At 40.6% G+C, this 22,057-nt stretch overlaps 1 protein-coding gene across 11 annotated transcripts in view; it reads left to right on the top strand.

Annotated features, from left to right (window-relative positions):
• The window catches only part of CCDC172 (coiled-coil domain containing 172), a 47,190-nt gene that overhangs the window by 12,610 nt on the left and 12,523 nt on the right, over nt 1–22,057 (top strand). For 7 of the 11 annotated variants that reach the window (XR_007906876.1, XR_007906871.1, XR_007906878.1 and 4 more), the window contains exon 7: nt 9,793–9,916. Coding sequence is in view for 2 of the 11 variants with exons in the window: in XM_051801226.1 (XP_051657186.1) it covers nt 5,806–5,893; nt 6,747–6,779 (121 nt within the window). In the remaining 9 variants the exon portion in view is untranslated. Of the gene's footprint in view, nt 1–5,805; nt 5,894–6,746; nt 6,899–9,792; nt 9,917–19,786; nt 20,497–21,541; nt 21,735–22,057 lie in introns of those variants that run through there. The other 4 variants (XM_051801226.1, XM_051801229.1, XR_007906877.1 and 1 more) reach the window with 3 other exon arrangements.

Genomic DNA, 22,057 nt, shown 5'->3' with positions numbered 1-22,057 from the left:
TTGCCTTAAGTAAAGCAGCCTAGAAATAATTTTAATTGAGGCTCATTTAGACTAACAACAGAACATTTCTACCTAAAACTGATATTTTTCACACTATTTAAAAGGTAGACTGAGGATAAAATGTTTCTTTGAAACCTGAATCTCTCTTCTACTTCAGAAAAGAAGTAGCAGAAAGGAAGTGCATGAAATCTGCTTACTTTCTAAGTAGTTCAAGGCTTTGTATACTTGTCTAAATCCAAAAATATAGTATTGCTTCTTAGACTTTATAATACAGAAAAAGAAACTCCATTACCAAAATTAGGAAGGAAAAAGTAATTCTTTCTTTCATACAGGTCATACAGGAAATATATTCATTAGGGCTGAAAAATATTTCATGCTAACAGCAGACTGCCTAAGGCCATGTATGGTTCTAATGGGGTAAAAAAAATTTGCAATTTAATTTTATGTTAAATTTTATAATCTAGAGATATCAGTCTGTGGAGTAATTCTTATGGTTCAAAATTAGTTTTTCAATAGCAATCTCCTCATTGATTTTTTGAGCTTTCCTTTTTAATAGCAGTGCCTAGTGGAACTGTTATAGTTTGAATTATGTTAAAATAAGTTTCCATTATGAGTTGCAGTATGTATTTACAAAAAGTAGATCAAATCTGACTAATGATATCTTTCCTTGATGAGACAAAAAATTGGTTAGGCAAAGAAAATTCAAATGCCATCCATTTAGACATTAATAAAGTATTTGATGTTAACCCACATGGGAAACTACTAGTTAACCTGGGGAAGACATATTTAAAAAATGAAGGAAAGAAATGACTAATACTAACAACAGGAATGGGTCTGAAAATAGAAATTCTGGCACTTGAAGAAGGTAACTACAGTCACTGCTGGTCATGGTTAATGTTTTAAATAATGACTTTGGAATAGAAAGTGTTTTATGACAATTGTGTAAAATAATCAAAAAACTACACCTTGTAGACTGGAATTTGCTGAAAAAGAGGAGGAATATAATTATATACAGTGCAAGTTGATCTATTTGTACACAACTAAGGGCTTCAACAATAAGTACCTGGAAGCAAAGGAGAGGTCTGAGCTTACTGTATGAGCAAAATACAACCATAAACATCAAAAGTAAATATAGCTGTGGACAAGATAAAAGCAAGAGTTATTTCCAACAAAAAGCAAAAGGGTGTAAAAATATTGTGTACAAACCTCTCACCTACTTGTCAAAAAAAGGAGATGCATTCAACCTGGAAGATGAGTAGAGTATGGAGAGCCCATAATGCAGAAGGAAAGAAAGACAATTCTAAATCCTTTTTAGCTCTGAGAAAATTATACACGTGAAGAAATCAGCAGAGACACTGATTTCAGCACTAGGGTAGCAATATTAATATATCCAGATTAGGATCTAATTTTCCCTGTACAATAGAAAAATCAAGATAATTGAATGAGAGGGATCATTGACCCCTATTTACTTTCCCTGCCTCAATAGCAATCTTACTGACCCCTAGAAACACGTTTTATTTTCACATCTCTGATTCTTCTACATTTTTCCTTTCCTGTGTAACTCTTCTTCCAGTTCCTGTGAAAAGTAGTCCATATAGCTTTGGTCTACTCTCTGCACAAAAGCAGATCTCACCCTAATGTGCAGTTTAATTCAGCGTGCCTTAACCTTTTCATGTTTATTCATCTATAATAATATATTCCTCAAAGATGGCTTGTGATGTTTTATGTATTTGGGGAATATAAATTAAAAAAAATACCACCACACTTTTGAAGACCTCTAACTACTCCTATAAATAGTTGCCTGACAGCATTCACAAAATGCAAGCTTTAATCAGTGAAAATTGCATATTTTACATTCAGCATTTGATCCAGGACAGCAAAAGCCAAAACTTTCTTATTTAACCTAAGGTAGCTCTATTTCTTTTAATTTACATTTAATTCCCATTGTTATGTGGTCTAGTACCCTCTTCACTTTCATGTTTAATCTTCTTGCTAGTATTTATTATTACTCCTAGATCACTTTCTTACTTTTTATTCTCTTTCTGCTCCACCAAGCACAGACTTTTATAATTTAATTGTGTAGCTCAAGTACTTGAGTTTATATTTTGAGATACTAAACTACGTTTAGGACTTGTTTTCTCCCTTCCTCAATCAATTGATAATAGTCTGAAATTGATTGACTTCTGCAGCTGTATCAATAGCATTTTCTGTTTAGTAGTGTCAGCAAATTGTAAATACCCAGCAAAATCTTGCTCTCACTAGAGAAACATAGATATTAATTTAGTGCCAGTGCTGAAGTGGGAGTGAATGACCTCAGTGTGTTACCTCTGCTTCAGCTTGAGACAATAAACCAAAGTCTTTGATGTTTTCCTCAATCTCAATAAAGTTTTAAAACCTTGATAAATGCATCTCCTGGAGTTTACAATAAAATTCAGGAAAATCAACATACATACTCGCAAGTTTTATATAAAACTTCCTACACAATTTCATTTTGTACCATGAATTCTATGCCCTGTGTATCAATGTCAAGCGATTCTGTTTTATAACACACCATAATGTTTTCCCTCCAATTTATGTTTAAAAAATAAAATGGTGGTCATAAACAAGGCAAAGACAAGAAGGAGAATACAAAGATGTTTTACCTGTCTCAGCAAAACATTACTAAGAGACAGTCTGCTCCTTCTGCAATGCCAACAACAACTAGTTAGAGTGTTTCATCCCCACTTAGGGGGAAAAAAAGCAGACCAAAAATGCATGTTAACCCTGCCTTCTACATGAATTATTTCTCCTTTGAGAACATAAAATTATTCTTGAAATGCAAGTTTTGGATACTGAAGTCTTCATCCAGTAATTTGAATCCATTGATTTTCGGAGAAACCTGTTTGACAATAACATTATTTTTTCCATAGTTCAATTTATAATACCAGCATGTATTGATTTCACAATTATTTTTCCTATTTTCCTTGTGCATATACAGCTGAAATTCAAGAAGAGTGGATCAACCACAAATGCCAATGACATTTAATAGCTGGGCTCATTTCAAAGCTGCAAAATCGATCATCTTCAGTGGTCTCCTCCTTCTTCATCTCTGTCACTTCTGGCATTCAAAATAATGGAAAATGGGCCATTGATAGTAGAGCTCAGTCTAGGACAAGCTAGCATCCAAAAATGCTGATGTTGTTGTCCCACCTACTTGATTTAAGACTGGGTTTTGCTACTGCAAATCCGGCATTTCCGCTCCAGCTGTTCATAGAGCCTGGGATGCTGTAATTTACCCATGCACTCTTGGTGCAGTGCAGTGACTTATTATAAAGATGTATTTTATTGTCACCAAAGGGAACACAATGGTAAAAATAAAACAAAACCAAAGGACATGGACGGCCAACTGCTAATGTGATTTTTCAGATTATTCTTTATAAGAGATCTGCTTTTTATCATAGTCATAAGCGAGGATATAATTGTCATATTAATCCTTGTTCTGGCAAAAGTTACATCTCTTTCCATTTCCAAAGGTGACAGAAAACCTGCCTTCCATCTAAACAGTATAGTTTCATGAATAATTGGTTTGCACATTTAATCTGATAGTGGAAAGATGAATATGAATATCCTGCTTATCTTAAATGTAAAATGAAAAACCTAAATCTGCTTTCAGGTTAAGCATTTTTTTAATAGTTCCATTGTCTCACATTCCTTCTGGTAAAACTTCATCATTTATTCAGTAACTCAGGCGTTTCCAATGCATTAATTTTGTAGACTGTAACCTAACAGACAGCCCTTATTTTGTGAGTATAATATTCCTGGCACATACTGTAATTATCTAGCTTCTAAATAAGAAAGAAGTAAGACTTGAAAGCAGAATCAATTGATTAATGTAAGAATTAAACACCACATTTGAATGAATGTGTCTTTTATCACCACAACCTGATGCTATATAAGTAATTTTGCTGTCACTACATTTAAAAGTTCTATAAAATATTTGAAATAAAATTTTTAAAATCCATATGCAAAATATGAGTTTCAAAGCACATCGTCAATAGTGATTAATTCACAATCCCAGGACACAGATAAGCAACTCCTACTGCTTATCTTCTGGTTGTTCTATCCTTAATGTACAGCTGCCATGGACTGGTATCATTCTTAGCTGACAGACTATGCATCAGTTTTATAATGTAGAAGACAGTGAGAGAGCATTTTCTCTGAGATCAACAAACTGTGTCTTTTTCTAAGGCAAATTAGGCAAAGTAGGGCTTTTGTTTGTCTTAGGTTTCTAAGTTCTCTGTTCCTCAGAGAACACTGAGGAAAAAATGAATAGACAAGGCAATGAAGTTAGGCTGATTCAATCAAGATCACAAGCTGATCTTAGACCTTGAAATGAACTTCTCTCAATGAAATGGTCTGTAAAGTAACAATATACTGCAGCGCAGTGAATATTTCATTATTTAAAGTCTAGTTCAAAATTTCCTTTTTTTTTGACATTTGTATGTGTTATGAGAAATATTTCTGAAAACAGAGGCATTTACTCCCTTATAATACAAGCACATGCAGCTCATACTTTTTTCATATTGAGGGTAAATATTTGCATCTTCCACAGGAACAGCAAAATTGACTTACAGTGTTGCACAGTGACTAAGTTATTCCTCTCGTATGAAAATATATCTTTTACTTTTAATAAAGCCATTGTCTTGTGTAGAAAACCAACTCTATTGCAGCCAAAGAGGTGCATCATCTGTAGAACAGGGTTAAATAATTTCCTGTCTATTATAGTGTATAAAAGAAAAAATGGTTGCTACCTTCTCTTTCAACTTCAGAAGAAACAACATCTGGCTTTGATGCACCAGTTTAGCTATTTAATGACAAGCAGAATATATACTTTTCCTCCTTTTCTCAGTCTGTTTGTATGTCCCAGAATATTCACATTGTTTCCTGAAACTGTATTAAGGGTAAACAACTTTAGCTTTGTCATTATGCTTTTCTTATGACAGCCATGGAAGGACTCAGTCTAATCTCATCACCTTGTATTTATCAGACTACTGAAAGCTCTGGCACAGATTTCTCTTGGCCAACCAAGTATTAATTTAAACCACTACAGTCACTGATGTGCAAAGTTCAGGTGTCTCCTTTTAGCAGGACTAAAATGATCTTTCGAATGGAGAAATAGCTATATTAAAAATAATTCTTACTGTAGAAAAGTTGGAGAACTCCTGGCTGAGACTATTGGGAAACAGTCAGTAAAGTGATGAAGAATAATGGGAGCAGTGGGGGGAGAACAGCAGCAGCAGCAGTGTCTGTGGAAGGGTGTGGATTGGTGATAGCTCAGGGTCAGGCAGAGGACCCATCTAACCCCCCACTCCATCACTAGCTACAAATAGATACTCAGGAAAAATAAGAACAGTAACATATGGTACTTCCTAAGTATCAGCATTCAAATTCACATGTTTAAATAAGGAAAATGATGACTAATGAGGCCCTAAATCTTTCATGGTTTATAAAAACAACACAGTCCAGAAATTTTTCTAAAAAATTACTTCGTCAAGACATACTTTGAAAAAACCCAAAGTGTTGCTTTCTGGATTTCCTTACCTTGCCATCACAACTATCAGTGCTGAATAAAATCCAAGAGTACTGTGAGAGAGTGGCATGTTGGAGGGCCAATTATAAAACTAGCAAACGTAAATCCTGATCATGAAAAAAGATCAATGAGGCTTTTCTCACACAAGTCAAATGGACAACTGGGACCAAAGCTGGAAAAAGAGCTGCCCAGCAACAGTTCTCTGACCTGAAATTTCTTTTTGTTTTTGGACCCAGACTTAAGAAAGAATTGGAAAAATGCAAAGATGATAGTTGGGAAAGTGTCTGTGAGACTCTTCAAACAGAAATTGAAATTCTGCAAATGGTATGCCATTTTTGTTATGTAATTTAAGCATTTGATAATGTTAGTTTTAAAGGTGTAATTTAGGATGATTAGCAGTGGCAGTAGATAAGCATTTTTTTATACTATGTACACATCTAAACATCCTCACATTATAGGCCCACTCCAATACTCATTTCTTTTGGCTTATTTTCAAATGTTCAATAATATAATTTCTTACAGAAAAAGAAATTTACAGAGAAGAGACAAAGATAAAAAGATACAAAGATTCAGTTTTAGCCCAAAAAAAGGTGTATTTGGGGGACTAATACAAATCATTAGTTTATTGAAAGCTGCATAAGATTATGTATTTTGGAGCTAAACTAATCTTTACTTCCAGCTGCCAGTTAAATGGAAGATGGGAATATAGAGAAATAGGATCCTTTTATACAGTACTTTATTTTGTTCACTCTCAAATTCCCTACAAAAACTTACTAAAATGTGTTTTTCTCTAAATGTCAATTCTAACTTCAGACTTCTTGATTATCAGTCTGTGTAATAATACAAAGAGAAAAAATATTTTGAAATCCCATTTGGGAAACAAAAGGGGTTTAGAGGTTCATCTCAGAGCCCCTGATTGAGCTGTGTGAAGATGCAGCTGCCACTACCATCAATAGCAGAATGACAGTCATGAGAAATTTGTATTTCTCACTTTTATAATCAGTTTCAAGTTTCTGTTGAAGTAATATAACTTGCTTGTACTTTATCTGTTAATTTTATAATTAATTTCTTCAGAAAGAAAGAAAAAAATCTCAATGTTTAAAAATTTCTCTGTGAAAAAAAAATACAGAAGTCATAAGATTTCATTATCTATCATTCAGTTCTTTCTCTTTTCCAGAATTTGTCACAAAAGAAGTCTTCAGGCAAGTGAATAATATGTGACATGTGATATGGAGTGTCACAGAAGCAAGTCTGAGTATTTTGAAACTATTTTATTCAGGGTCTATCAGATTTGCATCTATTTTTTGTTTGTTTGAGTCACAATTTGTATCTGCTTTTACTTTTTATTAAAATTAAGTTTTATTAATTTAAAAGTGATGGGGGGACTGTGTTTTATCCTCAAGTTCAACAGCCATCCATCTTTATCTTCTTGTTTGTGGCCCATGGATCCCAGTGCATGGTCCACTACACACAAAGCTCAGCTCCTGTATTACTGGCTCTGTCCTTTATGTATTATTTTTTCAAATGAATGGTCTTCCATTTCTAAAGGGAATGGTATTACAATCAGAAAATCTTAACAGGAGCTACAACTGTTTAGTTTATGACTCAACAATGCAATTCCACAACGAGCTCTCTGAAACTGCTCAGCTCCAGCAATGCTGCTTGACAGTCCAGAATAGTTCCCAAACTACTGAGCTGTGGATGCCTCCACTGGTGTTAAGCCAGTCCATTTCTTAGTGCTTGCTTTCTGATTACATGAGAAAATCTTCTTTTCTTCCTCTCCCACAACTCACCAAATACTGAGTGCTAAATTCAGCACCTGAGAGCAAAGGTAAAACCTTGTGCTAAATGAAAAGTCCACGTTTCTAGAGAATGGTGAAGAATTTGAATTGAATCAGGATCCCTATTCTTTCAAGCATGTAGGATGTATAACTGCTACAGCAGTTCCCAACCCACAGTAGGAACTGACTTTATCATTCAGATGCTTAGAACCAGACCATGTAAAAACATTCACTCTGCTCAGCCTCAGTCCACTCTGTGGGCATCATCTCCTCCCATCTCCTCTGCATGCAGATATTCTTCAATGTGCTTCTCACCTGAGGGTGGGAAAGGTAGTTGCTCTTCACTAGTTTTTCTACACCCAGAGCTCTTCAAGCTACAGAGGGTCTTTGTCACACATAAAACTGCAAAAGATGTTTTATTAACAATTTAAATATTCATGTTTATTCAAACGTAGAGTTCCAGTTGCAAGTTCAGTTGTGTGTGTGTGTGGTTTTTTTATGTTGTGTGTGTGTGCATGAAAGTCTGTGAAGGTCTGACTTCTTGATTATTGTAGTAGAACTACAGCATAAATATAGCAAAATTTGTAATAACCCAAATGGCTGGAGCTTTCAGAATCAATATAAGAGAAAAAACTCCAAAAATAAGGACCACTAAAAAAAGTGCAACAGAAATCAATACAAATCCTATTGGGCTAAAGAAATCCCTCAACAGCTCTGGAAAAAAGTATAATGCCAGACTAAACCAGCTGTTGCAGGGCGAATGTAAAACATACTAATTTCTCTAAGTATAAAAATACATTTGTTGCCACCATCTTAAAAATAATCTAATTCTGGACGAATATAGTACTTCTATTTTGGAAGACCAAACTAAAAATTAAGCAAAAATTTGTGTTTTGTAGATTTTCTTTCAAATTCTCAAACTGGGGATGAGTAATCTTTTAAATAATGACTGCAAAAGAACCAAATCCTCTGTGATGTTTGATAAATATGTTAAAAAATGTTGCCAGATTACCAAGCAAATACACACAGAGTTATTATGAATAAATGAATTGTTTCATAGATGACATAATAAGAATATATTTTTAAGGTTTTATATTATATACCTTGCATATGAGAATCTAACAGAACCTCAGAGGATGTATTTGTACTGTCTTATGAGAAAAAAAAAAAGATGAATTAGAGCCATAGAAATACTTGAAACAACTAGTGAGAAAGAGGAAGATGGTCCAAGCAAAACATTATTATTCTAGATGGGGGGAAAAAAGGCTTCAGGAAAACCAGCTATGCTTCTGTATTGGACCTGGGAACAGTTTCTTCTTAGGAGCAACAGATAAAACTCCCCTGTGTGTGAAGAGAGATAAATACTTTAGATTACTAAATTTGCCTTTTAAGAGATCTGGCAAGCATCAAGTCCTGTCTCCTTCACAAAAGAACTTGTCGAAGTGCAGTTTTACCTCAGGCTTACATATGACACCACAGCTACCACATTTTCATATTATTTTATTCATTAGTATTAACAGCTGTTTCAAAGACTAACAAGAAAACCACTACAATACCTGACCACAGAATGAAATTACATTAGCTAATGCAACAGTACCAACATGAATTATCTCTAATTGGTTGACATAGATATGACTGAGTTGCTGATAGTGACAAAGTAGGGCCATAAAATGAAAAACAGCAAGAAAAAAGAAGAATAAGTCATTAAAAAAAAAAAAAAGTATCTGTAACTGAATGACAGAGTCAGTGAGAAAAATTTCATGTGTATGACATGGGGCAAATATATCAATTGAGGTCACATATCCTTGTTCAGCTGACCTGGCTTATGGGGTCCTCAGTCTTCAGCTACAGAGCTGGTTGCCTGCAAAGAGCTTGGCAGTTTGGCAGTTGACTAATCTAAAAAAATTAGACACCAAGGGAAAGGGATATTTCTTTTTAAAACCTGTAACTAAATTACATGCATAGGTCAAAATGGATGAGAAAAGTACCTGCAAGGCCAACCCCTGCCACAAAGGTGCAGTGGGGAACCAGAGAGCACAGATCCTAAAAGAAGGGGTAGCAAGGGAGGACCAGAAAGAGAAGGCATGTTTCAGCACTGTCTCCCTAGTTAAAGGTGCCTGACCAGCACCACTGCTTATTTGTAGCAGATCCCCCTTGTCCTTTGACAGAGAAAAGAGCTCTGCTTTTGGATTTTCCATTCACTGCATTTCTGCTGCAGATTCAATCGAATGTGGAGTGTTATGTCTTATTATATCATGACAGTTAAATACATCAGAATTTTGAGGAGCTCTGTGTGTGCATCTGTGTGTACCTGTTTGGCTGCTTTCTGCTGTGATACCATACCAGCCAATCTAAATGAATTTGGATGAAACAATGGGCATCTCTCTATATTGTCATGCTGGTGCAGGTTTAAACTCATCCTAACTCAGTACTCTCGCTCAGGTGGAGAGTGAACCAACTGCCTTAAGACAGTCATCTTCAGTTTGATAGTGGTTTGTGACACAAGAGAGGATTTTCCCACTGACTGAGCAGAAGTAAGAGAGAAGGGCCTGTCCTGAAGCTTATGGTAAGTGAAAAAACCTCCAGGTGATCTCCATGAGAAAGATAGCGGGTTTAGCAGCCAAGGATGACAGTGCAATTAACTGATACTGGGTAAAGAGGACTAGGAAAATAGTTCCAGTTCCCTGCTCTGAACTGAAATGTGGTACTACAGTATGGCAGCTGGGTAAAGGATCACACTCCATGTCTAATGACCTATGTCTCGCTTGTCAATAGAGTACTTGAGCAAGTAGTAGCTCTGCTTCCTTTATTGATTGCAGCTGATGTGTAGTGCTCACATTGCAGTGATAGCCCAACCTTCCAAATTCCCATCATTTCTATTTTTCTGCTTAGGATTTTTCAGCCCCGTATTCAACTGACTTTTGTAATGATTTCGTACTTTAGTTGGTGAATTTTTGGGGCTGATTTTATCAAGTTTTTAGATGCATTTTTTATATTCTACACCAGGCTGCTGTTAGTAGCCCTTTGTGTAGCTAAGCATCTATATACTGGGCTTAAAAAACAATTACATTTAGCAGTACCTTCTTCTGCAGCACAGTTTTCACCTGGCTCACTAATAAACCTCTGAAAGCCTAAACTGTCAAAGACACTTAAAGACTCTGAGTTCCAAGGAGGGGACATGCCAGCTCTGATTCTCTGAAGGGCCAAACTCAAAGCACATCCAGACACTTACAGTCACCTTGCTATGTGTAGGGTCTGAATGCATTTTCAACATGAGATTGTCATCTGCAGGAGGTTTGTATTTCCTTTATTTTTTTTACTAAAATTATATCAGAAAGCCTAATACTTTCAATTTTGAGACACTGGGTGTGTTACACTACAGTACAGACCCTCTGCGTTTCTTCAACCAGACCTATACAGTAATTCCCTGATTTTAGCAGTTTCACCATTCATGTGGTAACTCCCACAAACAGGGCAGCCTGAATAGCTGAGGGTCTTAAAAGATTCGAGGGAAATGTGGAGTGGGAGCTGATTCCTTTCTTCCTACTTAATGCCTTGAGTATTTAAAGGCAGCATCTTGTCTGGAAGAAGTAGCTTTCAAGTTATCAATTTTACCTGTAAATAATTTATTATACAGATGAAATCCTAGAAAAGAGTCTTTATAAATACACAGGGTATTTCTTGGGTTTTACTGAAACAATAATTCCTGCTACTGTGTATTAATGAACTTCCAAGCATTTTTGATGCTATGTCCTACTGAGAGAGGAGCTCATAGCCTCTATTTCACTTTAAAAGAAGGAGTTGCTGTAATTTATTCAACTAAATTTAGTCTAGCAGGAAGATAACAAAGCTTAGCCAGCAATCAAACTATGGATTGGAATGGTGTTCAGTTCCATATTCTAAGGAGCATTTGATATAATTTGGTACTGATTAAGTTCCCTTAAACAAAGTCTCCAAATATTTAAGTGCATAAAGGTAATGAAGATAATCATAAACTACACAATGAAGAGTAGATCGTGTACAGTAAACAGAAAGAAAACCCATCCTGTATAATATCAGAATTTTATGTCCCTTGGATTCTTCATACTCTGGTTCATAAATTCTTTTAGTCTTGATTAAAAATGGATAATCAGGTTGTCGGTCAAAGTGAGAACATTTCTAAGGGGATGTTACAGTGCCATCTAGTGGGGTTTTCATGTTAAGAAAAAAATCTTCCCTCTCGTATGACAATTTTTACTTTATAATCAGAAAACACTTTTTGCTACTGCTACATGCTTCATTTTTCTTCACTTTTATACATAATTATGTTGGATATATTACCATTAAAGTACTAGTGTTGATTTTTCTCTCAGACCATCCTGTGTAAAATAGACTAAATAAATTTTGTCTGTAAAAATATACTAAATATCACACAGTGAGGAAATATACTAAACTACATTGCATACAAGGAGGAAGCACTATTTTCTGAGTCTGAGACCAATAATTTAGCCAGGCAACTCCCCACATGATGGAAAAAACCACAGCTTCAGTTTTAAGATTCCAAGTGTGGAGATGCATCACACCTGTTCAGCTCACTAATTGACATGCTGATCTTTGTCTAGCTGATAGTTTGAATGTGTTGGCTGTGGCTCATAGTCCTTGTTTTTCCTTATATTCTCTTCCCTGAGGTTAAAAAGCCTTTTAATACATGGTATGTTCTCTGTGTGTTAGTACTTCTCTGCTACAATCAAGTTACTTTTCAAACTCTTTTTGATAAGCTTAGCGAATTGCATTCATTCTGTCCTTCACAGTAAGGCTTTTTTTCCAGCATTCAGGTAATCTTTATGGCTTTCTTTTTACACCTTCTTCATTCCTTCCACTGTTAGAAACATTTAACACCTGACTTGTAAGCAGTATTCTAGTACTGGCTTCATCAGTGCTTATATAAACAAAAAATTGCCTTCCTACTCCTACACACTGCCTTTCTGAATAGATTTAAAAATTCTTGTTAATCCAATTTACCTCACACATCACATTAGAAGTGTGTGTTGACTCAGTTGTTCAAGATGATTTATAAGCACTTTTCAAAGTTGCTGTTTTCAAGGATACTGTCCTCCCCTCCATACTTACAAATTTTATTTTTTTTTCAGACATACAGCTCTGCATGTGAATATATTAAAACAGCAGCTAACTGCATGGGTTTGTTCTGTTTACCAAACTACTCTGACTTCAGCATCTTTATCTGTCATGCTGTCAAATCTCTGTGTCCTCTGCATATTTTGTCCATGGTGATTTTATATTTAAATCCAGGTGATGCATAAAACTGGCATCACTTTCCTTTGAGTGCTGCTTTCCTTTGGAAGACACAATTTTAAACAGCCTCACTGGATGATTATTTCTCACCGGCATTATTTTTCTCACCCATCAGTTCCAGACTGTGTGTGCTACAGTGCCAGCTATTTTAAATGAGCAGTAGCATATTGAGCTTGCTGGATGCCTTCTAACAGTTAAAGCATATGACATCTCCACAGTAGGATTACATCTGTAATCTCTCAAGGAGTTAAATCAGGCCTATTTTCCATAAATTAATTGTATTCTTATAATTTAATTCTTTATCACTGAAATCCTTTGCCTTTTTCCACTATTTCACCTGGATCATATCAGGTTAACAGGCCCATTAACTACAAATCCTTTTAAAACACTCCTAAGTTATTCACAGGTTTCATGCTTCTGTAATTTCCTCAGCATTACAAAATTCCTTTCAAAAGGTGGTTAGTGTATGTGAAGTGCCTCAGCCAAACGTATTTTCCTTAAGGACTTTCAGGTGTGAATGATCCCAACTGGGTCATTTGAAAAAAAAAAAAAAATTATCCCAGGCAGGTGGGAGCCATCTGTGTCACTGAGGGGGTGGTGGGTACTTTGTGTGTCCCTGAGAGGCTGTGAGAGTCACTGAGAGGGAGTCGGGTGTCCCGAGTTTCACTGAGGGGGAAGAGAGTGTTCTCTGGGTCCCTGAGGGGGAGGCAGGTTTCCCGCGTGCTGCTGAGGGGGGAGGCGCGTGCCCGGTGTGTCCCGGAGGATCTCTGAGGGCGAAGAGGGTGCCCCGAGGGGTGAGTGTCTCCTGTGTCCATTTAGGGGCTGTGAGGGACACAGGGCAAAAAAGGTGCTCCGAAGGGTCACCGAGGGGCCCTGAGGGTGCCCTGAGGGAGACGAGACGGGGGGGGGGGGGGGGGGGGGGGCAGAGCAAGGGCAGGTTGGTCGCTGCTGCTGCGCTGCTTTTCCCGCCCTCCCCTCAGCCTCGGTGTCCCGCTCCTGCCCCGGTCTGTGGGACGGGAGCAGGTGAAAGGCGCTTTAGAGAAGCTCGACAAAAGGTTGTGGAGTCGCCCTAGAGCAGATTTTGGGCTATTACAGAGGTAATACAGAGTGTTGAGCAAGGGTGTCAGGCGGGCAGCAGGGTGTTTCAGTGGAGTTACTGAGCGAAAAGCTCCTTGGACTCCATCACCCTTTGTGAGGTAACACAGAGGGGACTGAGAGTTTCCCAGACGTAAAGCTGAGGGAACTTGGAAAGCACATGCAGGGGATGTTTTGAGGGAAGATCTCAGGGTAAAGTGTGAGGGACAGACTGAAAATCTTGGAGGGAAAAGTTGAGTCGGGGATATTTTGGGGGTTGAAATATGTGGTGTCCTGAGTGTCACTGAGGGGTTTTGAGGGTCACAAGAGAAGGAGGCTGGTGCCCCCGGTATCACTGAGGGGAAGGAGGATGTGCTATGTGTTACTGAGGGGGAGGCAGGTTTCCCACATGTTGCTGAGGGGGGAGGCGGGTGCCCGGTGTGTCCCTGAGGATCTCTGAGGGGGAAGAGGGTGCCCCGAGGGCTACGCTGGTGTCTCCTGTGTCCTTTTAGGGGCTGTGAGGAACACAGGGCGAAAAGGGTGCTCCGAAGGGTCACCGAGGATCCCTGAGGGTGCCCTGAGGGAGACGAGGCGGGGCGGGTCGGTCGCCGGTGCGCGGCTTTTCCCGCCCTCCCCTCAGCCCCCCTCAGCCCCCCTCAGCCCCCTCAGCCGCAGTGTCCCGGCGCTCCCCCGTCCGTGAGGCGGGCGCGGGTGAAAGGCGCTTTAGCGAAGCTCGATAAAAGTTTGTGGAGTCGCAGTAAGGCAGACTGGGCTGTTAGAGGTAATACAGAGTGTTTCAGAGGAGTTATTGAGGAAAAAGCTTCTTGAACTCCGTCACCCTTGGTGAGGTAACACAGAGGGGACTAAGAGTTTCACAGAGGTAAAGCTGAGGGAACTTGGAAAGCATGTGCAGGGGATGTTTTGAGGGAAGATCTCAGGTAAAGTGTGAGTGAGGTGAAGTGTGATTAAGGTGGTGAATAAGGCACAAACCTTGCCGGTGACAAAATCAAGTGCCAGGGCAGAATTAAGGTTTATTACAAAACAGTTTGGTTTAAATACAGTGCTTAAACATGTCACATGATTTTCCAAACAATGACAATAAAGTATTGATTGAGCATGTGTGAGAACGTGGAAAACTACAACTCCCATAATTCCTTGCCACATCTCCCTTTCTCTGAATAATTAACAAATTGTAAAACAATACATTTTTTAAACATCCTTAATGTAACCAATCTTATCTTAACTGTTTATAAAAACCAGGGCCTATCATCACAAGGCCTTTATTGAGCTGTTTACAACTTTATTGGTTTGTGCAATATTCAAGCAACCTTGAATTACTCAGGGTTTGTAGATGTGTAGAATCTTTTATCTGAGGGTAATTTTGTGTGATTGGGTAAAGGCATCATCTTTATTTGAAAGGGAAATGTGTTGGGTTGTAGATGTTGTGTTTGAGGTAGTGTTGTTGAATGAGTGTTTAAGATATCTTGCTGTAAAGTGTATTTGCTTTCACACACACACATATCTCCACTCAACTTTCTCATTAACATTCCTGTGGCCACTGTTTCATTCTCTCCTCACACATGCATTCTTAAACCCTTTATTGTGTTTGAATCATGGAATTTTGGGTTTGTATTGGTTACTGTTTGTGTGCTTCTTTTGGTTCTGTTTATTTATTGCTTCTTTGTGCTTGTTCCTGTTTTGAAGAAGTGTTAATGTAGATTTACACATATAGAGACCAGACCCATATCTCTTTCCCCCCTTTTTTCTGTTTTTATAGCATGTTTCTCAATGTGTGGCGTGTTCCTTTTACTATTGTTGGTTATGTTTCTTCAAATCCAATTTCTTCACTCATTTTTTCTGGTGATTGTTTCTGTTGTGGGGTAGGGTATATATAAGACCTGACACATTTAAAAGGCATCCTTTGTAATTTGGTACCCTTGGATACACAGGCATATATCCTCCCTCAAGTTCTGAGATCTACTGGTTCTGACCATTGCCTAGATATTAGAATATTAGATTTTTAATCATAACTGGTGCTTTGGAAGATGAAAGTATTTGAGTTTTATGTTGGTATTCATATCTGCTATGGTAGTATCATCACAGTTTAAGAAATTTAGAACATATGATGCTTTCCATAAGCTTTCCTGGGGGCTATATACCAACTCCCTTCTTTTTTGCCTTTGAAGCATTTCTTTGAGTGTGCAGTGTGCTCTTTTTACAATTGTTCTGTGGGTGAGAGCGGCATGTTTGTGGAATGGAATATCTTCTGATTTGGGAGATGTGTTTCAGCTTTTGTTGAATAACATACAGGATCATTGTTTGTGTTTATGGTTTTTGGGAGTTTTGAAATTGCAAAACAAATTAGTATTTGGTAGTATCTTTTGCCTTTTTCTAGTGTGTGTTGTATTATTCTATCTGGAATGTGTGTGAATGGATGTGTTTTATGTAAGAGTTGGATTTTGTGTGATTACCAAGGAATTATGTGGTGTGTATTTTTCTAGGTACATGAGGGTTGGTGAAATCTCGAAGGAAGGAGGCTTCGAGATGTGAAAGTAGCATAGCATGAATCAATTATAACATTCATAGGTTAATTACAAAACAATTTAAATGTCTTGTGTATATGAGTAACTTGTAAAACTTCTATAGAGTCCCCGTCCACGGTTTGTACCTTATTGCTACATTGTCTTCTTTAGTTTGTCCAGATGTAGATGGTCTCAGTGTCCCATTTACTTATTTTTTGTAGTCATTCTTTACTTTTACAAACAATCCTGGCAAACATGTTAATAACAGTTCAGCCTATTTGAGATGAAAAGTGGGCAGGAACAGATGTGAGGATCAGGTGAATGTGTAGTTTTTGAAGCAATAGCAGTGAGTCACTCCATGTTATGGTGTCTTTTGCTTTTCGGCTGAAGGCTTTAAGGATCATCTTTCGTTGTGTGGTTTTCTTTGTATTGGAGATTCCATTGTTGGTCCTGTTAAATTTTGTTTGGGATGTTTTACAGTCCCCATTTCTTAATAATATCAGAGCAACTGGAACCACGTTTAATTCAGTCCCTCAGGTAGTTGTAATTTCCAAGCAGCTATTTTGCACTCTTGTTGACATTAGGTATGTTGTTCTGTGACTGCAAAATGTTTTGAGAATGTTTGAATGTAACAAATATGGGGATGTTTAAGATTCTATACTTATTATTTGAATAACATTGTTATGATAATTGCATGTGTGTGGATGTATTTGAGAATTTAATAACTTCTAATAACTTTTATTTTTAATAATTCAAATAAACCTACTGGGAAATTAATAAAAAAATAGGGAAAAAATTTTTAAAGCTGTAGTGTTCTGGCTTTGTGGAGATAAATGTTTTTGGTTAAAATAAAATTACACCAATTTACATAGTGAAAGGCTTTTAGGCAGCAAAGAGAATTTTTCTCTCTCCTTACACTATAAACAGAAGGTTTCAAATCTTCTTTTTCATCTTGAGTCCAGCAATTGATTGGTAATCAGCATGCAATCTATGCTGACACAACCTGTGGGTAAATTTATTTAATTCAAACTTATCTCCCTAGTAAATTCCTTATATTGCTCCAGTTTTTATAATATGTGTAGCAGTTGTGTTTGCTGATTGATAAAAGGTTTATCTTGCATTCTTTAGCATAGCTAGAAGAATATGAAACTGCTAAACCTAATGAAAGTTTTGTATCAACCAGTTTTATATTTAAAAAATGTGAATTAATGAATATATTGGGCTTTAAAATGGTGAGATGCTAAATTTTATTCCGTGTGTAAATGTTTTTAAACTATTTTCTACCTTTTATCTCTATTGTTAAGAAAACAATTTACAGTACTTTTAAGACAACTGATTTGAAAACAAAAAAGAAAAAACCACAAATGTTAGAAGTAAAGTTTATATTTTCTTGAAAATGTAAAATGCAGTGGTATGAGTGAATAGTTAATAACATTTTAGTTTGCTGTGGTTTGCTTTCTTTTTCCCATATTATGTAAGAAAGGAGATTTTGAGTGAGAGATGAGAGGGGTTTGCTTGTCGTTTTCCTCACCAAAAGGCAAGTCACTTGTTTGTTTAGCCAAAGAGTTAGTAGGAAAGCTTTTATAGGAACAGCAATAGTGGTAGAAGATGACAGAATCTAATTCCACCCAGTTGTTAAGAAGTAAACCATTGTTATTATGTTTGAGGGGCAGCACATTATTTCTTTTTTTGCAAAGGCAATTATGCAAGAAGTGTTTTTTATCCTTTTCTGTAACTAAAAAGTCACTTGTAAAATCTTGGTTTTCAGAAATTCTAATCTTTCTGCACTCTGAGACAGAGGTAGAAAGTATGAAAATCCATCTTTCTCTAGGTTTGAGAGACTGATAGATTAGTGAAAGGGTTTTTGTACGTAGCAAGGCTGTGTTTATATGGTTCTCTATTGTGTTTAAATGCCTCACCTCTGTTTTAAGGAAAGGCCACTGTATCACGGATTTAGGGCTGTTTGTTTCTTGGGCCACTTGTGGGTTTAGCTGCAATGAAACTGCCTTTGGGACAAATCAGCTGTTAATTGACTTCCTCTTTGACTGAGGCAGCCTCTGTTCTACAGAATGAGTGCTTTCAGTGGGGCCAATGAAAACAGGGTTCATGTCTGGGCTGTTGCTGGTTATGATGTCTCTGTTTTGGTTTTGGGGTGCTGGTTTAAGAAAACTTGTTAAACAGGTTTGGATGTTTTTTAAGAGCCATTGTGAGGTTACATGTGTTCTGTTGTTAAAAATGTTTGATATTCCTGTCTTTGCCTCTCATTCTAATTGTTTAATTTGGGTATAGGCCAATTTATGCATGTTTGTGTTTTGAATGGATTTGGAGGTGTGTATTGCTGTATGTTGCAGCCTTGTGGGGCATCTTTGGGCTTGTGTTGTCTGAGGGATTTGTTTGTTTTGCTTTATCAAGGCTTTTGCAGTGACTGTGTGTAAAGCATTACGTGTTTCTGCAGTTGAAATTGTAATTGGTTGTTTCTTTGCTACTTGTTTAGGTTTGGCTTTCCATGTTGTGTATGGCATACTGTCTAACAGCATTTTAAAATAGTGAGAAGTAAATACTCAATTTAGGGCCCCTCCTAGTATTACTATTCTTCCCCCCTGTAACACAAAAGAACATTTTATAATAGTAGATAATTTGTCAATTAGTAAAGTTGTCCTTTTGTGACTTAGTAAGTTAAATATGGTAGCTGATAGCTGTATGTCTCCTGTGTTTTGCAATGTTACCTTTAGATTGTTGGTTGTGTCAGTAGGTGGATTGTGTTGTTCCAGCTGAAATTCCTGCAGCATAAAACCAACAGCTGCTATTGTTAGCAACGTAGCCAATATATATATTATCCATTTTAACATTGGTAGCTTTGACTTCACTCATGGTCTCAGCTTGGGCAGGAATATGTTTTGTGTGCTTTCCCGGTCTGTATTGTCTTCTTCGAGCTGAAGTAGTAGTTGTAGCCATGTTTGCTGTCCTTCCTCTTCTGCAGGATCCAAAACTGCTTGTCTTCTTTTTGGTTCTCTTGTCTTCCTGAGTTCAGTTTGCCACAGCTTGGCTAAGATTTCTAGGTTATCAATTTCTAATTTTCCTCCTCCATCAGGCCGTCTTGGGCGTAGAAGCTGTTCCGAGGCTGGCGAGGGCTGTGGGTTGGTTTCTTGGTAGGAGTGCAACGGTGGTGTTTTAACTGTCGTGCATTTGTTGTCTGTTGGTTGAACTGGTGGTGACAGAAGAGGCACTTTCACTTAGGCCACATGACAGGAGTAAGATGGCTGTGTCCACTGTTCTGCAGAAGTCTCACGGCCGCTGAGCAGCCAAAGAGAGTTACTGGACCCCCATGAGCCAGCAACAGCAGTCCATCCATTGCCCCCCCGTCACAGCCCCTGCAGCTGCTGCTGCTGCCCTAACCCATATGAAGTTTGGAGGGGTTTGTGGAGCTGGGGGGGCCTGTGGGTGGGTAGTGGCTTGGAGATCTCCCTCTGGGGGGGTAGGGACCGGGTTTCCTTCTTGGGGAGGAGCTGGTGTTTCTCAGGCTCAGCTGTGTGCTCCTGCCTTGGCAGAAGCCGTCGGAGAAGAAAGAAGAGACAGCAGTGGAACTTGGAGGCAAGAGCGAAGAAGACAAGCAGCAGCGTCGAGCTCAAGAGGGGGCACGACAGAGACCCTCTGGGCAAAGGCACATCCCTGGCACCCCCTGGGCAGGGATCCGTAAGCATCCGGCGGGCACCTTCAGGCTGCCCCGGCCGGCTTTGCGCTGGGCGACCACCCTGTAAGCAGGGCTGGGTCTTTGCTTTCCTTTGCTTTGCTTTGCTGGCCTTTGGCCATGGCGCTCCTTTGGCTGCCTGGAGAGGGGGGCAACCCTGTAAGGAGGGTGAGAGCCCCCGTCTCCGCACCCGAGGGGAGAAACGGAGCTCTCCCGACCCCCAGCCCGCCCTGTAAGCAGGGCAGGGCTTTTCCCGACCCCCAGCCCGCCCTGTAAGCAGGGCAGGGCTTTTCCCGACCCCCAGCCCGCCCTGTAAGCAGGGCAGGGCTTTTCCCGACCCCCAGCCCGCCCTGTAAGCAGGGCAGGGCTTTTCCCCCTGGCATCTTTGTGCCTGCTTATGGCCCCTGGCCGGAGTTACCCCCTGTAGCTGGGGCGTGTCACGGCCTTGGTCCCTGGGCCAGTTGTGAAGCCCCTCAGTGTGCTGAGGCCCCTCTGGCCTCTGCAGAGCCCGGGGCAGGGCTGAGGCTCTGCTCTCCTGCCCAGAGGGAGGGATGGCTCCCCACGCGTTGGCTGCACAGAGTCTGCTCCCTCTTCTGGGACGTTCCCCCTTTGTGTTTTTGTCTTTGTCGGTGTGAGTGAGCAAGTGAGCCTGTGCAGTGTCCCCCATAGCAAAAACGAGGCTAGTGTAGCTTAGACTTCCCAGGAGGGAAAGAGGGGCTCTGTGCAGCAACCGGGGGGTGCCCTCTGAACCCAGGGGTGGAGACAGGGCCCGGCCTTGCCCCTTCTTCCCCAGGACAGAGCGAAGCCCGTTAGTGGTGGTGCAGGCACCGTGACCCGCCTGTAGCCAGGGCCTGGGCGTGTGCCTGCACTGCGGGGCTGCCTGTCCTGCTGGTGATGTGCCAGCGTGATCCCCCCCCCGGCCTTAGGCCGTCAGGCCACTGTTGGGAGTGCCGGGCCTCGGGGGCGGCCCTGTAAGTGGGGCTTTGTGCGTCCCCCGTGCCCGGCGGGCGGTTGGAGGGACCCCCTGTAACCAGGCGGCTGTCCCGTGGGGTCCCCACCCTTTCACAGGCGTGGGGCTGGGCGTGTGCCCTCCCTGTCCTCGGGGGAAGGCCGAGCTCCGTGACTCCCTGGGTGTGGACCCGCCTGTAAGCAGGGTCCGGGTCTGGGAGCCTTTGTGCTCCCTCAGCTGGCAGCCTGTGCGGGGCGACCGCCCCGTTAGCGGGGAGCGGGTCAGGTGCCCCCGAAGCGGAGAGAAGGAGCCTCCGCGGGCCTTTGGGCCCAGGGCTGCCCTGTAAGTCGGGGCCAGTGCCCTGGAGTCCCGGGCACTTTGCGCTCCAGGCAGCGGCCGGAGCCCCCTGTAAGCAGGGGTGCAGCCTCTTTGGCCACTGCCTTGCATGCCCAGCTGCCTTTGCCCAGAGGGCCCGGCTCCCAGCAGCGGATGGGACTGCGTCGCTCTGGTGAGACCAAGTGAAGTTTGGAGGGGTTTGTGGAGCTGGGGGGGCCTGTGGGTGGGTAGTGGCTTGGAGATCTCCCTCTGGGGGGGTAGGGACCGGGTTTCCTTCTTGGGGAGGAGCTGGTGTTTCTCAGGCTCAGCTGTGTGCTCCTGCCTTGGCAGAAGCCGTCGGAGAAGAAAGAAGAGACAGCAGTGGAACTTGGAGGCAAGAGCGAAGAAGACAAGCAGCAGCGTCGAGCTCAAGAGGGGGCACGACAGAGACCCTCTGGGCAAAGGCACATCCCTGGCACCCCCTGGGCAGGGATCCGTAAGCATCCGGCGGGCACCTTCAGGCTGCCCCGGCCGGCTTTGCGCTGGGCGACCACCCTGTAAGCAGGGCTGGGTCTTTGCTTTCCTTTGCTATGCTTTGCTGGCCTTTGGCCATGGCGCTCCTTTGGCTGCCTGGAGAGGGGGGCAACCCTGTAAGGAGGGTGAGAGCCCCCGTCTCCGCACCCGAGGGGAGAAACGGAGCTCTCCCGACCCCCAGCCCGCCCTGTAAGCAGGGCAGGGCTTTTCCCGACCCCCAGCCCGCCCTGTAAGCAGGGCAGGGCTTTTCCCGACCCCCAGCCCGCCCTGTAAGCAGGGCAGGGCTTTTCCCCCTGGCATCTTTGTGCCTGCTTATGGCCCCTGGCCGGAGTT

Source organism: Manacus candei, unplaced genomic scaffold (assembly GCF_025592945.1).
Source record: "Manacus candei isolate 608988 ecotype Guabito, Panama unplaced genomic scaffold, ASM2559294v1 h1tg000050l, whole genome shotgun sequence".
In the NCBI taxonomy this organism is placed as follows: Eukaryota; Metazoa; Chordata; class Aves; order Passeriformes; family Pipridae; genus Manacus; species Manacus candei.
This window is presented reverse-complemented; position numbering and strand designations above follow the sequence as displayed.